This window comes from Crotalus tigris, unplaced genomic scaffold (assembly GCF_016545835.1).
Source record: "Crotalus tigris isolate CLP2741 ecotype Arizona unplaced genomic scaffold, ASM1654583v1 scf7180000024364.846960, whole genome shotgun sequence".
Taxonomy (NCBI): domain Eukaryota; kingdom Metazoa; phylum Chordata; class Lepidosauria; order Squamata; family Viperidae; genus Crotalus; species Crotalus tigris.
In genome coordinates, this window is record NW_024100532.1 from 547,161 (window position 1) to 570,320 (window position 23,160).

Here is a 23,160-nt window from a genome sequence, read left to right on the forward strand (position 1 = left end):
ATCAATGCAGAGCTGGACAAGCTGGTGCAACAAAAGATGTTGCAGCCAGTTGATAGCAATAGGTGGAAAACCCCCATAGTTATGCCACTTAAGGCCAATGGGGAGGTGCGCATATGCACGGATTATAAGTGCACTATTAATAGAGTGCTCCAACAACATTCATATCTAGTGCCTTAGTCAGCCACATTTTGGCATCACTACAGGGAGGTCGCATATTTGCCAAATTGGATTTGGCTCAAGCCTACCAGCAACTGCTGGTGGACAATGCCACGGCAGCAGCTCAGACTATAGTCACCCACAGGGGAGCTTTTAAGGTTAAGCGCCTACAATTTGGGGTCAGTGTCACCCCAGGGCTTTTCCAGGATGTGATAGAGTGCACGCTCAAGGGTATTCTAGGTGTGTGTCCATATTTTGATGATGTCCTCATAGCTGGGGAATCAGCAGAGAAATTGGCAGAATGGCTCAAGACCGTCCTTCAGCATTTCCGCGAAGCGGGGCTGAAACTGAAGAGAGAAAAATGCACAATAGGGGTAACTTCGACTGAATTCCTCGTTTTCCGCATAGATGCTGAAGGCATTCACCCTGCTGAATCCAAGCTCAAAGCAATTCAGCAGGCCCTAAGTCCAAAATCAAAGGGGGAGCTTCAAGGACTGCTCAATTTTTATCATGCCTTTCTACCACACAAGGCCGCAATGGCAGAGCCGTTACACCGGCTCTTGGACAAGAAGGCACAGTGGCAGTGGACGAACATCCACGAAAGGAGTTTTTCGGCAGTCAAACCACTGCTGTCTTCAAACTCAGTTTTGACACATTTTAACAAAAAGCTGCCTGTCTTCATTGCTTGTGATGCGTCCCCGTACGGGGTAGGGGTTGTGCTGAGCCATTTAATGGCTGACGGAAGACAAATTCCAATAACCTATTATTCAAGGACTCTGTCCTCAGCGGAACGTAACTATGCCCAAATAGATGAAGAGACACTGGCCATCGTGGCTGGTATTAAGAAATTTCATGACTATTTGTATGGTCAGCCATTCATGGTTTTTACAGACCACAAGCCACTCCTGGGTCTGTTCATGATGGACAAACAAACATCTCAGATTCTCTCTCCAAGGATGCTGAGGTGGTCCATTTTTCTCTCAGCTTATAATTACAGTCTGATTCACAAACCGGGCAGGGAAATGGGCCACGCAGATGGCCTTAGCAGGCTGCCCCTGCCACAATTAGAGCCAGACCCCATTCCAGCTGCTCGAATCCTGGCTATCCAGGATTTGCCGGAGTCTCCCCTTAACACAAGGGACGTGGCTGCCAAAACAGCTTTGGACAAGATGCTGAGCCGCGTGTTGAATTGGGTGCTCGCAGGATAGCTGGACTTGAGTCCGGGGCCTAATTTTCAGAGCTTCGCTAGGAGGAAGGATGAGTTATCAGCTCACAAAGGCTGCATTTTGTGGGGAAGTCAGGTCATAGTCCCACACTTCTTAAGGTCCAGGGTATTAGAGTCTCTGCATGAGGGACATCCGGGAATAGTCCGGATGAAGGCACTCGCGAGAATCTACCTGTGGTGGCCAGGGTTAGATAAAGATATTGAGGCCCAAGTACACAGCTGCTACATTTGCCAGCAATCCCAGTCAGAAATGCCGCAAGCCCCCATCCATAGATGGGAAACCACACAAGCCCCATGGTCAAGAATCCACATTGATTTTGCAGGCCCCTTTCAGGGACAGCTGTTCATTATTGTGGTGTACAGTCACTCTAAGTGGTTAGAGATTGCACCTGTCCCAACTATGATTACTGCCAGGACCATCCAGGAACTGCACAGGATCTTTGCCACACACGGATTACCCGACATGATAGTCTCAGACAATGGGGCTCAATTTACCACTTCAGAATTCCAGTCCTTTTTGAAGGCCAATATGCTCAGGAATGCCATTTCGGCCCCTTTTCACCCAGCCTCTAGCAGCCAAGCGAAACGCATGGTCCGAACGACCAAAGAGTCATTAAAAAGGATAGTAACTGGCAACTGGCAGCATAGACTAGCAGACTTCCTGCTCTGCCAATGCACGACTCCCTGCACTTCCATGGGCAGAAGCCCAGCAGAATTATGATGGGGCCATTGCTTGATCACTAATCTGGATCATCTGCATTCAGACCGAGTTACATCAGAATCAGCACAGCCAATGCCACTGAGGAGATTGCAAGTTGGCGACCGGGTTTGGGCTCGGAACTATGGGCAAGAGGCACTGTGGGTGGTAGCTGTGGTTGGTAAGATGTCAGGGCCACTCTCCTGGAAGACAGTTGCATGCTATGGAGGCACATCGACCAGCTGCATCGGAGGCTACGAACCAGCCACTGGCTCATGACCCTCGCGGAAGCCAAATCCAGGGGGAGCCCGACAGCAGCCGGACACCAGAGTCTGTGAGCGAAGGCGAGACTCTCAGGGGAGGGTCACTAGTGGACAGTAAATTGGCCCTGAACACAGAGACTGCACCCACTGAGTAATCCAGCCCGTGGAAACCGCTCCACCTATGAACACTGGCTTGGGTCTACCTGGACAGACCAGCCACAGAGACTCAAGTCTACCCATTGCAAATGGGTCCCAAAGCCCCGGTCTACCCAGTCTGGCAGGCGAGCTAATAGACCGGGGGCCTACAGCAATGTTGAGGTGCTCAGAATGGTCAAGAAGGCCACCAAAATATTTACAGGACTATGTTTAATATTTGTCATTATGAACTATCTAGGGGAAAGGGGTGTTATGTATTGAGGTTAAATTGCTTGGAAACTGTTGGAAATGGTCAGATAGCTGCACCTGTTTAAGCTCCAGACTGACTGTCTACATGTTAATTAGCTTGTCTTTAAGTGGGAAAGAATACTTCAGTTCTATTGGCTGCCACTTAGTGGTGAGCTGTATAAATACTGGTTAAGCAGCAATTAGGGCTGCTTCTGTTGTGAACTGAATAAAGAGTTGTTATTTGCACCATTCACCTCATCAATGCCTCACCGAACTAGAAACATAACAGTGTTGTTATCCACTTACAGTCTCCACTTGAACATATTGGTTAGGCACTCCAACTCTCAACATATTCAGGCTCCTCCAAGCAATATAATAAGGGAGGTGGGATCCTCCCTCTATATCCTCCTTTAATGTTATTCCTTGCTCAATGTTCTTCATCTTTTAAATCAATTTTGTTCTTGCATACCCCCAAGAATGTTTGTTCTTGCCATAAAGCTTTTCCTAGATCTGAATTGGCTGGCTTGGGGCATATGTCCATTCAGAGGATGTTGAGGATCATTCTCTTGCTTAATTTTCGCAGCGTCTACTGCTACCTCTCTCGTGATCTTAGATGGGACAATGCTGGTGTGAGGATATATTTTCTCAAATTAGCGTAGGTTTGAGACATCCGGTTACTAAGTGTACTGCTTCATTGATGGTGATGTTAATTTGTTTCACATGTGCAAATGCACCCCACACTGGAGCAGCATACTCCACCGCAGAGATGCTCTAGGTCAGGGGTAGACAACTTTGGCTCTTTTATGACTCGTGGACTTCAACTCCCAGAATTCCTAAGCCAGCCATGCTGAGGAGAAATGGAGAGGTTTCCAAGCTGAGCCATGCTGGCTCAGGAATTCTGGGAGTTGAAGTCCATGATTCATAAAAGAGCCGAGGTTGCCTACCCCTGCTCTAGGTCAAAGGTTATGTGCACAATGCAGATGGTTGAGCTCCCCATGCATAGTTTATCAATTTCCTGAGGATATGTTCCTCAAGCTGATTTTAGCCTTAGTGTTCAGGCAATGTTTTTTTTTTTTTTAAAGAGTGTCCTGTTGAACGTCACACTGAGATACTTTAGTGTTGAACAGTGCTGTAGTTGATTCCCTTGGCACATAACATCCAACTCTTTCCCTTGCATCTCATTTCTGGAGGCACACACTTGGGTCTTCTTTGGATTGAGCTTTAAATGGTTGGTAGTGTAATATTGTTGTAATTCTTCAAGTGCTGCTATAGGTTTCCCAGCTACCTCATCAAAAATTGGTCCTTGTGCAGCCACTGCTGTGTCATCCATGTAGATGAATAGACACGTGTTGAGGATCTGATTGGTCATTTGTATATACATTATACAATGTACACAATACACTTCCTTGTGGCCTGTTCTTCTGCATTCTCCATCTACTGTTCTTACCATTCAGTGTCACATAGAATCTCTGGTTCTGGAGGAAACTGCCAGTGACCCTGGCAAGCTTATTATCTCTGGTAATATTATATGATTTAGTTGGCAATATCCTATGATTAAAAGAGTCAAATGCTGCAGTTAAGTCAATGAAAGCCACTCCAGTAATTTCAATAGCTTTCTTTTGAAACCATCCTCAACATATTGCATAAAGTTTAGAATTTGACCACAACATGATCTTCCCAGTCTAAAAGCTGCTTGTTGCCTTGTGATCTTTTCATCAGTAAATTTTGAAATATGGTTGAGAATCATCGATTCCAGTGCCTTGTAGAGATGACAGAGGAGTGATACTGATTGATAATTTTTCAGATCATCTGGGTCTATTCCAGGTTTCAATAAGACAGCAACTCCAGTCTGCCTCTACAATTTCAGGATCTTAAACTTGGCTATACAGTTGTTCATCAATTGCAGGAGTCACTCCAGAGTAAGAAACCAAACTGTTTTATCTGTTATGTTCTTATATCAACATCACCTGCTACTTTATTCAATTTCATATTATTTATAGCTTCCTCCAATTTGGATACCATAAAAGGGGTATTTAATAGGCCCTTCCCTTGTTCCTTTATTTGTGCAGCTTGTTCCTGGACCTTCTTACCTTGCATTTTTCAGTGTGAATAGTTGCTTAGGCTGCACTATCTCATGTGCCACTTTCCCAGGTTCTAGGATTTTTAAAAGATGTTAATCTCTAAGGCTCACCAATTCCAGAGGCATGATTGGTGGAAATCTGAGAAAGGAACTTCACAAAGATTATTCTGATTGTAGATCTTTAAATTCCCCACAAAGGAAGAGCAAAGTTATCTCTGTGTGTTCTAATTATTACTGAGACAGCTCTGTTGTAGAGAAATGTACTTGGTGCCTTTCATTTTCATTATTTTGTATTTATTTACAAATCTATTTTTATTTTTATAACATAACGTTTGTCTGAGTTACTGGACTCAAATCTCACTTTAACATGATTTTCCATCTGACCATACTTCTCACTAGAAGGCAATGTCATTTTGTTGGAATGACTTTGTCTCTCACTTGTTAATTGGACAGCTGGTTATTAGCTGGGTGGCTGTAGGAGAGCATTTTCTATTTGACTAATCAGCTCTCTCACTATACCAAGCAAGTGCTGACCAGGATTGTTTGGAATACATGTTGAGCGCTACGCTTGTATTCAAGACAAGCCCATCAGAGAACTAATTGTCAGGTGATTGCCAAAATGTTGGAATAGCTTTAGTAAACTGAAGGAGTTATTCTCCAGCTCCACAAAATGAATAGATTAAGTCATTGTGAAGTGATGATAAGTGCTGGATTAATTCTACTCCTATATTTCTCCTGACAGCACCATCAACAGGAAGGAAGGAAGGAAGGAAGGAAGGAAGGAAGGAAGGAAGGAAGGAAGGAAGGAAGGAAGGGAGGGAGGGAGGGAGGGAGGAGATGGGAATGAGAAAGGGAGGGAAGGAAGGAGGGAAGGAGGGAAACAAGAAGGAAGGGAGGGAGGGAGGGAGGGAGGGAGGAAGGAAGGAAGGAAGGAAGGTTTTCAATGCTCACTGTCAGCTTCTCACAAAAAATTCAATAGAAAAGCTGACAGGAAGATGGAAGTTATTCCTGCACACCACTGATTGATTGATTGATTGATTGATTGATTTTTGCTTGCCCATGGATGTTCTGTTTTCAATGAGTCACAAGTTATTTTTTGAAGTAAAACTGCATTACAAATATAAACTCCTGTTTATGAACCTGCAATTAGGAAGCATAGGAAATCATGCTATTGTCTAGTCAGAGCTATTTCTCTTTCATTGTTGCAATGTCTCCTTTTAGCTGCATCACTATCAACCAGCTGAACAATTAATGTATTGATAGAACTATCGTGGTTCAAATGGAGACAACCTAAAAAGCACCCAAAGGAACATTTGTGGAAATAGCAGATAATGTTATACAAATATCCAAGCCCCACATTCCAACATAGGGAGTGCAGGAGGAAGTGGGATTCCTTCAAAAACTACCCAGAAGTTTCAATTGGTACAAAATTTGCTGGGGCAAACACTCTTTGGAAGCTGTCAGTGATTACATGTTACAGCTATTTTGTAGGCCCTATATTAACTTAACAGTGCAATTTAAAGTGCTGTTTTTAATCTACACAGCCCTTAATGGATGGGCCCTGAGTTAACTATTGGATGTGGAAGGACCAGATCTATCCACTGGAGTTGGCCTGAATAATCATGCTGGGAGAAGAAGCTGATTATCTCCTATTTTTGGGAGATCTAAGTGTGGAGGTTCTGTTTTTCCATAATGGATCCAGCTCTCTGGGATCACCTCTTGTTGGAGGTTGATTGGCTTTAATATTAACTACCTTCTGGAAGAAGCTGAAAATAGACTTTTTCTGGAGGCCATTTGATTCCAATTATAGTTGAGGTATTCCTAAACATTGTATGTTTTTAAAAAATCATTACAGTATCTGTTTGTTTTGTAATCTGGCAGTATATACTTTTCATAAATATAGTAATAGTTTATTAGAGCAGCAGATGCATCAGAAGTAAGAGAAAATACCCATTCCACTCACACAGAGCAAAGCAGATGGCACTGCCCATATCAGCAAGGGGTAGCAGTGGGGATAGGGAAGAAAAATTAATATTCAGAACCTGCCCAAATTACTATTTAGATTGATCATCTGGCCACTGCTGGGGAATGGAAGGTTAGCTGGACTGGAATCTCTTAAGCCAGCCAGTTTCACTTTCATCTTAAAGCTGAAAAATATCTTTGACTGACTTTCTGTATCGCCAAAAAGCACAAAGAGGATAAAAAAAGTTGGAATGCCAGGAGTTAGCTGTCAAAAGTGAAGCATCAAAAGACACCACTTGACTATATAAATTAGGAATTTTATTATAACAAGCCAGCACAAAAAGGAGAGTACTGTTCATTAACTATTTCTTCCCAACCATGTAAAACCATAATAATAAAATAAGAGAATAATGCTTCTTCGTGACATCTAGGATCTGTTTCCTAAGGCAGCTACCCCATTTTGCCTAAGAGGACGGCCATCCGAATGGCTTCCTTCCTTCCACAGCAGCAATTATCTCAAAGCAAAGTTAGAAAGCAGAAAATTAGATCATCTTTGATAATATGTGACTCAAACTGAAGTTGACACCAAGATATTATTAACTTTTAGTCTACATTTTTTTTAAACAGTTGCATATGCTTTAGACAAAAAATACGGATTTAGACTGCATTTTATTTTACTATTTTGGGTTTTTACCAGAATTATTTTCCAGTTAAATAAAAACTAAAGATGGGCTACTTCTTCAAAATCCTTCTGTTCAACTATTCAACTATTGAACAAGATACTTCCTGTGCCATACCAGGAATATGAAGCCCTATTTTTCCCATGAAGCCCATGTGTAGCCCAAAGTTCATTCATTTATGAGACCTAAGTCATGAGACATGTCCTGTGTCAATGTTAGTAGATAAAAAATAGCAGATTTGAACCCCCCCTTTCATTAGCATTTGTCCCAGCCTTAATATTCTTTCTCCATGTATTCTTCTTCATCCCAAATAAAACATTTGACAAACAAAAAGTTTACCCTAAGTAAAATTGGGTTCAGCTAAACTCCCGTACAGTATTCCCTGTATGAGAAAGTCCCTAACTTCTCAGATCTTACTTCACCAGCTGAATCAAATGGAAAACAGGCAATGATGCAGCTCCTTTTTTGCTACTACTCAGCTGTTTTCCCTATATTTAAACATTTATGTTAAAAGAAATTATTTTAAAAATGATGATACTGATCACAATAGCACTTAGATTTATATACCTCTTCACAGTGCTTTACAGCCGTCCCTAAACAGTTTACAGAGTCACCATATTGCCCCCCAACAATCTGTGTCCTCATTTTAGCAACCTCGGAAGAGTGGAAGGTTAAGTCAACCTTGAGCTGGTGAGAATTGAACCTCTGGCAATCAACAGTATTAGCCTGCAATACTGCTTTCTAACTACTGTGCATTCTAATCACTATTTATTGCAATGATATGCACAAGAATTCCATACATTTATCAATTTTATAGGTGGTTTTCTACTTGAAAACTATTCTATTTTTCCTATTTCAAGTCTCCTTGAAATACAATAAAATTTTGGTTATATACAGTGATGTCTTATTGAATTATCAAGACATAACCTTGCAATCGTAACTTTTTCAGTTAATTAACCAGCATACATAACTAGGATATTATACTCCCCATTGCCATATATCTCACTTTGGAGGATACATCATTAATACAGAGGGTTTTTTTTCCTTCCGGAACCATCCCACCATACGTCTGAAGAGTTATTTACAGTCTGAACTCTACTCACCTGTTTCTGCACAAAGGAAGAGGAAAAAGAGGAGAAAAAAGACCTTATTCATTAGTTAGCCTGAAAGTCTGTGGGACAATGCAAATTAGGGCTATTGGACCACTGTTGAAGACTGCAGTGTGTTTCTTGAAGTAAATGAGTTAGAAATAAGGACCTTGGACCCCTGGAAAATGAAAGGGGAAGGCTGATCATTTTATAACTGAACCATAACATTTCTTCCTTCCGTCATAGAGACTATGAGTATATGAAAGGCAATAAAGCTTACCTGGAACTTTGCCAGTCAATGTAGATGAGAAGAAAAGAGTTTCAGGCTGACTTCCTGGATATGTTTGATAGTTCTTCCCATTGGGTCACAAATCAATATAGTACAAGAAAAACACAAGCATACACCTACATCTACATAACACACACACATTACCTTTCATATCCTGATAAACCAAGTCCACAGCAGCTACAACTTTAATCTTAACTACAGGTTGGTTTTGTTCTAATCTTGAGCATGATGATTGTTTCCATCTAATTTCTTCCATATGGAATGTGGCACTCTTGACTTGATAAGATTCCTGTAAAGTTTAAAGCAATGAAAAGTCTAAATCTAAAAAAAATAAAACAATGCTTTAAACACATGTTTAAAAGGCATCTATTAAAGCATGTACAGTACTCTTTCCAGTTTTATCTATGATTATTAGATTTACTATTCACTATTTACTTTTCAACAATATGGATTTGTTCATTTTCTAGGTGGATTGGCCTTACTAGCAATGCAATCTAAAATACCCCTGCTTTGTTAACAGTCAAGTCGCTGTTTCTGGAAGGCAGAAACATTTATCCCTTACATGCACTTTTAAAGTAACCTCAAGGTATGTTTTCTGTCTCTATTTCCTAGGTACATTTTTCCATTTATGTCACCTCCTGTTCATCTGAAGTAGCATGTTTCAGATTGATATAGTTTAACCCTAGCAGTTCAATAGCTACCTTGTAGGGGTTACTTTACAGCCTCCTTTTGTAAGAGTGCTGTACTGTAATAGCACAGAGACTGTGACGCTTGTTATGGATGGCTTGTCTGAGTTTTTGTAATGTTTCACAGTAGACTTGGTGGTGCCATAGAAAATCCCACCAAATGTGAAGATGCCAAAGGAGTACTGCTAGTGAAGTTCATGGAGCATGGTTCAACCATCAGTTCAGAAATCTACTGTGAAATATTAAAAAAACTCAGACAAGCCATCCATAACAAGTGTCAGGTTGACTTTCCATGTGGTGTTGGTTCATGATAATGCTTGCCTGCACACACTAGACGCATCCAAGAACTTTTGAAGCAGTTCCGTTGGGATGTTTTTAATCACACACTCCCATAGCCCAGATTTAGCACCAAGTGACTACTACTAAGGATTTTCAAACCTTGTAAGACATTATGACAAGTGCCTCAATTTGATTGGCGATTATGTTGAAAAGTAATGTAATGTTGTAGTTTTCTAATGTGTATAATAAAAGTTCTGTATCTGCAAGTGTCTGTCATTGATAACCAAATGGAGGTTTATTTCTGAATTGCCCTGTTATATGTTTTTCACACTCAAATCAGAAAAAGCAGTATGGGTTCCTTCCTTGTTTGCTTCTTTCCCAAGTACAGGGTATCTTTTTTCATCATTTCCAAACAAAATTAAATTGTAGACAGTTTTTTATTTACCTTTCACATGCCAGCTCCATCAGTCCCCACTCAAAATGATGGTTTTCCTTCCTTTTCCTATGAAACCAAAAATCATAACAGGGTAAAAATAAAAGACCACTGTACAAACCAATGTTCTAAACAGATGTGCACAGCAAGGCAGATGGCTTTGCTGTCACATAGGATTTATTCTTATATGGAAAAAAATGAAATAAAACAAATGCACTTATCTCAGAGTTCATTCTCCCCACTTTAATTATTCATATCTACAATAGGAGAATGAGAAACTTGGTCAAGGCCACACAAAAAATCAGGACAAAGAATGAATTCAACTCTCTGGAACAATGAGAATCTGCTGCATTTACATCAGCCAATGATGTAGACCCAGTCTGGAATGGATGGGTGGCAGGGACTTTGGATCATATTAATCCTTTGTGACCTCTTCTTGCACAACAATCCTAGGCTCCGCCATTATTTACTATGTAACACTGGGAAAGGAAGCACAAGAAGACACAACTAGAGAATTGTTGCAGACTTATCCTAAGATTGGAGGTCTTCTAATCCAATCCCCTGTCCAGTGTAATAATTCTCATAGTATCCAAGACAAATGGTTGCCCAATCTTTCCTTGAAAATGATGGACCACCTCTGATTTTTGGAGACAAACTGTTCCACTGCTTAATATAGTGTCTCCCAGTCTTGGCAATCTTAAGATGAATGGACTTGAACTCCCAGAATTCCCCAGCCTGGAATACTGGTCGGGGAATTCTGGGACTTGAATTCCACCCATCTTAAAATTGCCAAGGTTGAGGAATACAGGCTTAATATATCTCAGTCAGAAAGGTCAGAGTCAGGGAATTAATTTGAATCAGTGTGTCAGGGCCCACTTCAAAATCTCATCCTAAGAAATCAGAACTCATGGAAGCAGTTTCTTCCAAAAGGAACTTTCATTAGGAGAAGCTGATAGCAAGCATAATAGACAGATCTGAGGGTTTCCTGCTCAGATCAATAGGTTAAAAGAGTCCCAAGCAAACCCCACCCCAATAGTTCATCTGGTCAGTTCAAATGGGCTAATCCCCAGGTGTTAAGTCCATGGTGGGGAAGAGCTGATAATGCCAATCTGTCTCAGGCTTGTAGCAGTGTTTGTTGGGTCTTTGCACTTCCCTTCCAAAACAGGAGATAAGCCAGATGCTCGGAGGTGCATTCCTTTCTCCCCCCTTCAAGCTGACATCCAGGGGAAGGTAGTTCAAAGAGCATGTATGCAGAGACAGCGAAAGAGTTACATTATAGCGACAGAGAAAACAAAGAGGCAGCCCGTAGCATCTTCCCCCCTCCCTTCCAGGAGCATGGCAGAACCCAGAGGAATACAAAGAATAGAATTAGAAAGAGCCCTTAATCAATATGGGTTCTGACACAGTGACTCCTGAGAGGAGGACAGGATTTTCCAAACTGCAGCTTTGTCTGCCAGCTTTTAGACTCAGGCCCTTCCTCAGTTGTTAAGGTTACCCATGAGATGACCTGTCAGTGGGTTCATGGAGTAGTATTAACTTCCTTTGGAGAGGCTTGATTTCTTTGGCCTTGAAAATGGCAGTGGTTGCCCTATCCTCAAGAAGCCATCCCTGAACCTGTTGATTTTGGAAGCCATCCCTGAACTTGACCATCAATCTATCTCCAACCTTCCTCTTTAGATTGTTGAGAAAATGGTCAAATATCAGTTTCAGAGGATCCTAAGGAAACTGATCATTTGGACCCATTTCAGTCAGGATTCATGCAGGATTCAGTATAGAGATTGTATTAGTCATACTTGATGACCTTGGGTGGAACCAGAGGTTTGTCCATACTTACGCTGTTTTATCTCTCAGTGGCTTCTGATACCATTGATCACTGAATCCTTTTGGACCAGTGCAGGGTTTGGGAGTGGGGGACATTGTGTTATGATAGGTTTTCTCCTTTTTTGATGGACATTTCCAGTCAGTATTGATGAAGTGATAAAGGAGAAGTTGTCCCTTCAACTGCATGGCACTGTAGGGTGCCACACTTTATCCCCTCCTATTTAACACCTACATGAAATTGCTAGGAGAAGTCATCTATCAATTTGGGACTGGTGTCATCAATATGCAGATGATACTCAACTGTACATCTTGATCCTATGCCAGCCAAATGATGCCATCAACATTCTGCCTCAGTGTCTGAAAGCTATGCAGATCTGGATGGGGAGTGTTGGGTATGCCTCAGGGTGCCCATGTGTCACCATTGTTCAATCAGTTACATTGGTTACCTGTGAGCTTCCAGTCACAATTCAAGGTGCTGATTATCACGTATAAAATCCTTGTTTATCATCCATAGTTTCTATGTGTCTAATAAGATTGGGCAGAAGTGGTATGCTTCAGCCATGTCAATAAAATAGTGCCTCCTTTGCATGGCACCTGACTTTGGAATGATTTCTCCCTCTACCAAAGATCCATTTGCATTTGATCCCACCTTGGTGTTCTTCCAGGACTCTTTAAAAATTGGTTGTTCTCCCAGACTTTGAGGTACTGAGCTTATTGTTTACATTTTCTGTTATAGGGATATGTTTGTATAAACTGCGTAGAGTTGTTTTAGACTTGAGCAGCCTCTAAATCTTATAAATAAAATAAATACTCTGGATCATGCATGCTTTTGATAAGGGTCAAAGGATTTAGATCTGAAAACTAGTCAACCATCTGTACCTTGAAGATTGAGCTCATGTCATGTCATGCATGGATGAGAACTTTGGATAAAAATTCAGGAAGATTGCCTTGCTTATCTTCAGAAACAGCAATAAAAACTGTATACTCTGAACCCTAATTTCTACACCTCAGATACAGTACTATATTTAGCTCTGTACTACATTTCAAGTTGCGTCATAAAATATAATGATAACGATTAGCTGATAAACAAAGTGAGGTTGCTGGTAAATAGGGTGTGCCTAGTGAACACACACTATTAGGCACCATGTCTGATCTGCAGGAGACATTCCTAGATACATCTGCTTTTTCAGTGTGAAACAACAGTTGTTGCTTTTTGCCTCTCTTTGCTCTCTCTGGAGAACAGTTCTGAAACTCATAATACTTAGATATTCAATAGGAGAAGAAATAGTGTTCTCGCCATAACATTTTCTTTGAACTTTGGTTACCATATTCTTAGATGCACATTATAAAAATTGCTATGATGACTAAGGTAGTTAATTGATAACTAATAATAGTAATAATAGTAACAGTCGGGCTGGAAATTCTGTAAGTTATCCCAAAATATTTGAACGTTTCTGTGTTAGGAAGGCTGCCTTAGAGCAACTACATATGGTTTTTAGTTGCAGGAGAAAATTCAGGAGGACAATTCTGAAGTCATGACAGGTAATCAGTCTAATCCTGTTTGTTTTAAATATCTGCTGTCATAACCTCCTGTTATTTACTACACTGTAGTGTGGAAAGAAAAGGAAAAATAAGATACACTAATAATTAAGAGAACTGTCTGTAATAGAGTGTGTGACAAAATGTAAAATAAGGCCACAAAAAAGTTAGAACCATCAAAAAACTGCTCAAATTGTATCAGCCCTTTGAGGTAGCAAGACTAAAAAAACCACAAGGCGATATAAGTCAGCACTAACAATTATAATAACAGAATCTTGCAAGTCCAAATGTGTTTCCCTTCTCCTTTTCCTTTATTTCTGTATGAATAGGGATGGGTCTATCTGGATGTTTTCTCGGACAGGATCAAGCCCCGTTTATTTAACCATTGCCTTGGTAGTGGCGCTTCCTCCTGTCTTGGAGCCTGTCCAGGTTGCCATTAACAAAAAGCAAGAGAGGCCTATTCCTATCTTATTAGATATATCATACAACTGAGAACAGAAAAATAACCTCCTTAGGGTAGAAAAACTGATCCTGAAATACAACAAGACTGAATTATTAGTCAATTATTAGTCAATTTTTCACTCTCCATGTCTTTAAAACTTTTTTTTAATAAATAATACGTTCTTATTAGAAATGTTAATGCAGAATAAAAACTAATAAGAGCTAATATTTAGAATAAAAAAGAGAAAAAAATTAAGAAAGAAGAAAAAAGTGCAGAAATCAAAGCAAAAAAAAAAAAAAAGCTTCCAGTGATGGAGAAATTCGCTCCATAGTAAGTTTCCATCTGTTACTTCTTGTCCTGCCTCCAGGTGCTTTTGGAGATGGAATGGGAAATTTGGTGTGGCCAACTTGGTGCTGTCAGCTCATCACTGTCAAGTTACCTTTGTTGGCTTATCTCCACATAGTTGGTGCAGAACATACGGCCAACTCATCATGGAGACAACTTGAGACATGCCACAGGAAGGAAAGCAGGGCAGGCTAGTGAGCGAGCGAGTGGGTGGGCAGAGAGCAGAGAGGCACCGGCAGCCAGGAGCTTCCCATTTTTACACACTGCCACTGCTGCTACCATAAGCTCTAAGCCATTCAGAGTTCAGTCTTTATGGTAGTGGCAGTGGTGTTTGGGCCATTTGGTGATGGCAATGGTAAGTGGGGTGGGTGGCAGCAAAGCAGTGGCAACCAGGCGCATCCCATTTTCACCACTTCTGGTAGTGATGAAAATGGAAGTCACCTGAACACCGCCTCCCCATTGCCTGCCTGACCTACTGCTGCTGCTGCCATCTCCAACCTCTTCAGCCCAGAGCTTGGCTCGGGGGCAGGGGGTATGAAAATAGGAAGCCCCCAACTACTGCCACCACTCTGCAATACCACCCACTTGCCTACCTGCACAGCTCTCCCTCCAACTGCCTGCAGAGTGTTGTCCCTATGGTGAGTTGGCTGTCCTCCACTGACTTGGCAGCAGTGAATTTCAGAGATAATTTGATGGTGGTGAGCTGGCAGTGGTGAGCTGGCTACACCAACTGGCCGTGCCAAGTTGTCCCCTTTGGAGAATAGGTTGACTCCCTCCTCTCTGTGACAGTCTCTCAAATATTAGAAGACTGCTATTATGTCACACCTAATCTTTCTTTTCATTAGACTAGATATATTCAGTTCCTGCAAACTTTCATGATATGTTTTAGTCTTCAGCCCTCTAATCATCTTTGTTGCTCTTCTCTGCACTTTTTCCAGAATCTCAACATCTTTTTTGTATCATGGTAACCTAAACTGGATGCAGTATTCCAAGTGTGGCTGTCCGACAGATGAAACTCTTCAAAAGAACTTCGAGGCATTGTTTACCTTAAAGAATCTTTTATAAAATTAATAATAATAAGACTAAAATACTATCCAAAAATATGACTAATTGTGATAAACAGACCTTGGTTAACTTAACAGATTTTGAAGTTGTTGATAAGGTAAAATATTTGGGGGTCATATTATCCGCTTCTAATGTAAAATTGTATAAAAACAATTATGAAAAGTTGTGGATTGGGGTACAGAAGGATTTAAAGAATTGGGATAACTTACAGTTATCTCTTATGGGTAGAATTGCAGTTATTAAAATGAATGTCCTACCAAAATTTCTTTTTTTGTTTCAAATGTTACCTATCTTAAAGAATGAACTTAATTTAAATGAATGGCAGAAAGGTATTAACAAATTTATTTGGGCAGGGAAAAAACCAAGGGTAAAACTTAAAATTATGCAAGATTTTCGTGAGAGAGGTGGACTCAAGGTACCGAATTTGAAACTATATTATGACGCTGTGGTTTTAACATTGATTAGCAATTGGACGAATTTAACAAATGTAGAAATTCTCTATTTGGAGGGTTGGGATTTACTTTTTGGATGGCATGCCTATTTAATTTTTAATAAAAAAGTGGATCGGGTTTTTAAATCTCATATTATAAGGATTTCTTTGCTTAGGGTGTGGAGGAAATATTATAAAAGTGATTTTAAAATACCATTATGGGCTATACCTTGGCATGCGATAGAGGGGATAAAGAGAGGAGTCAATATGGATACGGTTTCCTATACACAACTACTTAGATGGGATGGTCAAAATTGGCAGTTAAAATCTTTGGAAGACTTAGTACATGTAAACATTACTTACTCATGGTTTCAATACAGACAAATAGTGTATAGATGGAAGACGGATCGTAATATGGGTTGGCTTAGAGAAGATGAAAATCTTTTTAAACAAGTAAGGGATCAAAGACCAACTCATATTAAGAGGGTTTATGGGGTTTTAGTTGAAATGGATTCAGAATCTGAATTAATCAAAGATTGTATGATTAAATGGGCACAAAATATTGGTGAACCAATCCCATTGGATACCTGGAGACTTATCTGGGTGAGGAATGTTAAATTCACACAAGCGCAGAATTTAAGAGAGAATTTTTACAAAATGTTTTATAGATGGCATCTTGATCCACAAAAAATGTCTATTATGTACCCTGATCTACAGCCTAAATGTTGGAGATGCGGTTGTTTGGATGCTACTTATTACCATATTTGGTGATCGTGTAAAAATATAAAAGCTTTTTGGATTAAGATATAGTGGAATATCCAAAGAATCTTTAGAAGGAGGGTCAAATTCACCCCACAATTATTTTTATTAGGTATTGTTACTGATTGTGATGCTAAGGAAGTCATATTGATGTTAAATTTGATTACAGCCGCAAGGCTGTTAGTAGGACAATATTGGAAGAAGGAATCTTTGCCTACTTTACAAGAGTGGTTTTATAAAGTTTCTTACTTGGCGGAAATGGCAAAGATTTCGGCTTTCTTAAAGGAGCAATCTCAAGAGAAATTTTTTGTTATATGGAAAAAATGGATAAATTTTATACAACATAATTTGGATATGGAAAAATATCATTTAGCTTTTTCATAGTTTGTATAGATTGTTTTCTCTTTTCTTTTTCCGTCTTTTGTTTTCTTTTCTCTTTCTTTTATTTTTTTCTCTTTCTTTTTTTCTTTTTCTTTCTCTCTCTCTTTCCTTTTTTATTTCTTTTTTAAGTACTTTTTTAATGTTTATGTTATGTATATCTTATTATTAATTATCTCATAAGTTGTAAAAGGTTTTTTAAAATTTTAAATAAGCCTATATTCAGTTCTGGGAAGTTTGGGGAGGGGGGAGGGGGGCGGGTTTGGGAGGGTGAGGGTTGACTTGTAAAACTTTTAAAAATTTTTCAATTAAAAAAAAAAAGAATCTTTTATTGAGAAACAAAGTGTCAGCACTACATAGGTAAAGCCAAAAACTGAATTCCCCTCCCCTTGGCACAAAGTAGTAAAGCCCTCCTCCAATTAACAGTCATAAATCACATTTTCCAATTAGCTTGAAGCATGGGCTTTCTCCCCAGTTCTCCAGCCCACCAAATCTTTATCAACTCTTGGTGCAATAACCTTGGATTCCCACGGCTGAGTTATTATTGTTATGACTAGCTGGACTCTCATCCACATTCCCCCTCCCAGCATCAACGAATTCTAAAAGCGATAGAGAAAAGATGGCTACAATTCCATCTGTTGTCAAAGCAAGAACATCCAATGTTAGCAGCATTGACATCGGCCTTACCAGTGCAATAAAAAGAGGTACTAACACTTCATGTAATCTTGACACAGTCCTTCTGTTGATGTAACCTAGGACTACATAGGCTTTTTTGGCAGCTACAGCACATTGTTAACTCACACTTAAGTGGTTCTCCATTAGGACTCCTAGATCCCTCTCATAGTTACTGTTGTTAATAAGTTACTACTTATTCTAATTTTGTTTTCCTTGTCTAAACCACAATTGAGACTGGAACACAGTTCAACTCCACCTTTTGTACATGTGTTGTCATCACACACACATACAAAGAAGCAGAGCTTTTGACATTTTGTCCCCCTCTTCCATGGATTCCAAGATGTTACTTTGAGGTACTCCATAAAAAGGTCAACCTGCAATTCGCCAAAACTACTCTTGGTGACTTTTCTCCTAGATAAGGGTGGAACCTCTTCATAACAATGTCCCCAGTCTTGAATCTATGGATACAGCCCATAGGATGAGCAATGGTATAAAAAAACCATTGAAATATTTAGCCAACATCACAAACCACATTCTTTGTCCATCTCCAGCAAAGCTCATCTATCAAGCAAATTCTTTGGATTCATTACTAGACCAGAACTCAGACTGAAATATATTTAGAAAATCTGCATGCTGATTAGTCAATTGACTTAATCACTAATACTTTGCCTAAGAAAGGGTGGTCACTATTACACTGAAATTTGGTATTAAGCTAGAAAGCTGTTGCAACCTCGTCAATGGGTTAAAGCTTTTCCTGAACTGGCACAGAGAGGTAGTTGCTTTCAAGGAGAGAGAATCAGATCTTTAGCAATGAAAAAAAAATACAAACACAAAATTCAGCAATCATCACCTTCATTGATTTCAAGCAAATTAGCAAATCAGCAAATCGTACCTCATGCATATCCCCCCCCCCCGAAAGGTTGGCTGAGCCCTAGCATGAAGAAGATGTGGCAGGATGGAAATATTCAGACAAAACTGGATTTTCACCATGCTGCATAATTTTGCATGTCTCGGATCAAACACTTCCATGGGTATTTGTAGAATCTTTACACTTGATGCAAAGTCCAACATGTATCAAGCCATTTACCAGCAATCTCTTTGTTTTCGGATAGAAAGTCTTGTTAATCATTTTTTTAAACAATCATTCCATATATTTCACACCAGCTCTTTCCTCATTGGTTATGTGCAGGTGCAGTTCTGCTAGCCTCTATTCTGGTAATATGGGATTCCTTTGGCCTATTTTATCATAGTCAGCATCATCAGACCAGCTGCAAGAACAACACAAATCATTGCAAATAAACCCTAAGATAGAAACAGTATTCCCATGACACAGGTATTTTTTCCACTATTGTGTGCTACTTAGGTGAACATCTCTTTGGCTCTTTAAAAATGGTAGCCACTTAGCCCTTAGATAACTAGCAATAACAATTTCCTGTCTTAAAGATCTCAGATTTCTGGATCTTCTTACTAGAACATTCTTCCCAATCAGATGGTCCAAGGATCAATGATATGGATCCATATCAGGGATACATTCTCCCTCGTTATTGTACCATTGGCTGTCTTAGGCTTCTTACCTATTTCTGGATTTTTTCTGCTTTGCTCTGATGAGAAAAATAACAAGGATGATAATGATCACAAAGAATAGAGCCAGGGCAAGACTAAGTCCCAGCACACTCTTTTGGATGGATAATTGGCAGTCACTATCCAGGTACCAGAACATGTCCAAATTATTGCAACTGTGGGAAAGAGAAATGAATTGAGAAAGAGAGCTTTCTTTGCAAGATTCTAAGTAACTTCCAGTAGCAAGAATTCATTAAAAACGTTGCATTAAAATAATAAAACAGAAACATTAAAATAGAATAAATTAATATCAATAGGCTTCAGATTACAACTACCAAAGTAACTATAACTGTCACTTTCAGTCAGCTTGTCTTCTTAGATGAAAAAGGATTGAATTCATTTGGTTTTGGAGCACTAGTAAGTGGGGAGCCATCCTAACTCCTTAGAGTGGGAAAAGAGAAATTACCATGCAAAGAAAATTACCTCTGAACTGTGCCAAACCATGCCAAACCATCCAGGCATATATTCTCCAATGAAGTGCACAGAATAGGGAGATTCTGCTTGGAGGAAGCTATTTTATAGAAAGTAAGCAACCAAGTCATAAAAGTATTTATGGTAGCAACTAGTACTTTGAATTATATACAGAAGATACTAAGTATCAAAGCATTTTTTGCAAGATGAGCATGAACTGGGTTGGACATGTAAACAAACATTCTATTGCATTTTAGACTAGCACTACCATAGTACTAGTTTCCAAATAAGGGGCGTGATGGCTCAGCTGTTTAAAGACACTGAGCTGGTTAGCTGGGAAAGCTGACATCCTGGGTTCAAGACCCAAGCTCCAGCCCACCTAAGCAGTAAATGCATGTAGATAAACAGATACCACTTTGGTGGGAAGGTAACAGTGTTCTCTGCACCTAAGGGTATAGTCATGCTTAGGGTTTTTTTTGTCATAGAATACCCAGAATGGAGTTCCGGCACCTTTTTTGGATGGAACCTTGTAGGGTAGGCAAGGCAGGTTGTATGACGTGTGTGAGTTCCAGCACCTTTTTTTTTTTTTAAAAAAAAAAGCACTGGTCATGCTCATCATGATCACAGAAAGGATCTTTGGACAACAATGGCTCCTTTGGCTAAGAAACAGAGATGAGCACCACCCCCTAGAGTCACAAACAATTGGAGGGGGATAACCCTTACCTTTACCTTTAGTTGCCAAATAGACTCCAAGGCAGCCCGATCACATTACTGTGACCCAAACAAGAGATGATGAAGGCATGAGAGACAGTCATTAAAGTATTTTGTTCCAGAATACTGTCTAGTAATTGTGTAATTGTGATGTGCTTTTTAACATTTTTGCCATTGCTAAATAAAATAAATAAATTTAAAATACAGGGAAATTCATGCTCATTTAGTATCTTATTCATTCCTAACCTTTTAGAGTTTGTGCTAGTGTCAGTATTCCAAGAGAGCTCCTTTGAAACATCAACCAAATTATACTAGGCTACTAATTCCCTTTTCATCTTTCATAATCTGATACTCCAAATAAATCATTTTGTCTGTCATAGAATTTTACAGATTTAATACATTGATTGATCAACCCATTGGGATTCCAGTAAGAGTTTTCCTAGCGGTTCTGGAGGGTGGTTTGACTGGGACACTGCCTGGAATAGTTAGATGGCCAGGGTTTTGGACCACATTGTCCTATGCAACCTCTCCCTGTGCACTAATCCAAGAATTTACCTTGGTTTACCTCAAAGCACCTGAAGATGAAGCACCAGTAGAAATATCTGGAGCACTCGAGGAATACTCAAGCTGACTATATTATCTGATCAGATTACTATATTAGGGATTACCTCATGGTGATAAGGGTGACCAAATGTCAATATTTTCCCACCCATATTCCATCCACTGATAATTGTGCAGTGGCCTGGTTAAGGGTCATTTGGTCCGGTTGGGTAGGAATGGCTTTTCAGGACATCTACTGGGCTACTGTGAGAATTATTCAGGCTAAGTGATGAATAATGTCATTCAGATCCACTCCAACATGGATTCTGATTGTGCCAGGCAGGCCAAGGTGCCTGGGGTATGATCCGATGGTATAATCTGTAAGCATCTGAGACCCTGATGAAGTAGACAGGGCCTTCTGTGCTGTTGTTTTGGTCATATGTTTACTGGATCTGGGCCACTGCTGGGTCATAAAAATGGCCAAGGAGGTGACCTTCAGTTGGGTCCATGCTGTGATGTAAGCTATTTTGATAGAGGGAGTGATATATCTCCTGCCTCAAAACAGTGAGGCACCCTTTTCTCTTATTGTATATTTCTTTTTTCTTCTGTTTACTTGTGAATTGCCCAGAGTTACAGAGAGTTAGACAAGATACAAATTTAATAAATAAAGAAACATTTTGATAACAACTATGTTAATAACAGCTTTATATAAAATGTAGGAAAATGTGGGATTCTGCAGGCAGAAAAGTTTAGTGAGATGGGAGAACACCCCTGTGCTGGACCAGTATGTAGTCATCTGGTCAGAGTGTATAGCCAGCTTAGGAAACTGTGTGTAGAGCAAGTAGCATTTAAAGGGTTAAAATGCTGTTTCCCTTAAGGAATAGCCTTCTGGGTAATGTAGTTTATATTACCTAGTTATATCTGTGCTAGGATTGGCCACTAGAGGGTCTTGTGTTTTTATTACCGGATTTCCTGGCTACATGGCAAGGCTGTAAAGTTCCGGATTTCCTGGCTACATGCCAAGGCTGTAAAGTTCTTTTGCCAAGTCAACCAGAGCAGCATGTGAGTTTCATGAAGATGGAGGAAAGTTATTCTCTTTTTATCTGCTTGAATGGAATGAATATGAATCATGTTGATAGATGTATCTACATAACTGTGAATTACTGCTTAGAATTCCTGATCAATAAATATTCTGCATGTTACCATTATGTTGAGTTACTCTATCTGGATTATGGCCAGAGCAACCGCCTACAATCCAGAATAACCCCTGTTAGAACAAATAATTGTTTAAAATTTAATATTTATGTCCTAATGAATCTGGATCTAAGGACTCCCTCAATACTCCTCCTCCCTCTGTCTACTTACATGCAGTGGGGGCCAATTTCAGAAAGACGGCAAATCCCACTGTAGCAGTTCATGGAGTCTTGGGTGCCTTTGAAACATCTCGAGATACAACGTACAGTACCTTCCATTATGTGGGGATAATAGTAGTCTGCATACTTTGGATTACTAATATTTTTACAGGTGTCTGGAAAACAAAAAGAAGCGCTAACCTTCTAATGAAATATGGTCACTATATATAGGTCAAATGAACAAACTGTACTGCAACAAACTATGATCGGATGCAGCAAATTTGCTCAAACATAGCAAGATAATCCTGTTCCCTTACCAACTGCCCCATGTATAATACAAGCGGTTTTGAAAAATATCTTTCTTTGGCAGAAAATAAAAGATATCTGTGCAAGTTGTTATTATGATAGAACTACAGTCTCAGAGAGAGATAATCAAGATTGAAAGAACTGACTTCCGGTTCTGGATCGCAGCGCTCGCAGCTGTGCGATGAGACTGCTCTCTTCACCAGCTGATTCTCCACTGCCGGTAGACCCTTAATTGGGTTAAAAAGCCGCCTTGGAGGGCTGGCTACCGGTGAGGAGGTCCTCGTCATCCTTGGGAGAGTGGCAGCTTCTTCCAAGGACTGAGATTGCTCCTTTGGGCCGACGGTGGAAATACAATATTTACTTAGGTCCAAGTTGTGTTTTAGCAAAAGAATAAAGTCCCCTTTATATTTTCTTTATTCTTGTTTTTCAACCTTGAATTTTCCACTCTGTTTTTCTCAACATTAATGGATTCCCCTCCCCGTTCCCCCCCAGTTCATAAGAAATACTTAATCATTATTGCTTTTTCTTCATCCCCAGCTTATTG

General features: G+C 39.9%; 1 protein-coding gene across 3 annotated transcripts in view; it reads right to left on the bottom strand.

Annotated features, from left to right (window-relative positions):
- The window catches only part of LOC120301014 (mucin-2-like), a 65,723-nt gene that overhangs the window by 38,918 nt on the left and 3,645 nt on the right, over positions 1-23,160 (bottom strand). Inside the window, exons 4-7 of one of the 3 annotated variants that reach the window (XM_039327657.1) lie at positions 22,324-22,486; positions 19,251-19,412; positions 10,235-10,291; positions 8,969-9,113 (exon numbers count right to left, since the gene is read on the bottom strand). In XM_039327657.1, the coding sequence (XP_039183591.1) occupies positions 8,969-9,080 (112 nt within the window). In that variant the 5' untranslated portion in view covers positions 9,081-9,113; positions 10,235-10,291; positions 19,251-19,412; positions 22,324-22,486. Of the gene's footprint in view, positions 1-8,550; positions 8,931-8,968; positions 9,114-10,234; positions 10,292-19,250; positions 22,487-23,160 lie in introns of those variants that run through there. The other 2 variants (XM_039327658.1, XM_039327660.1) reach the window with 2 other exon arrangements.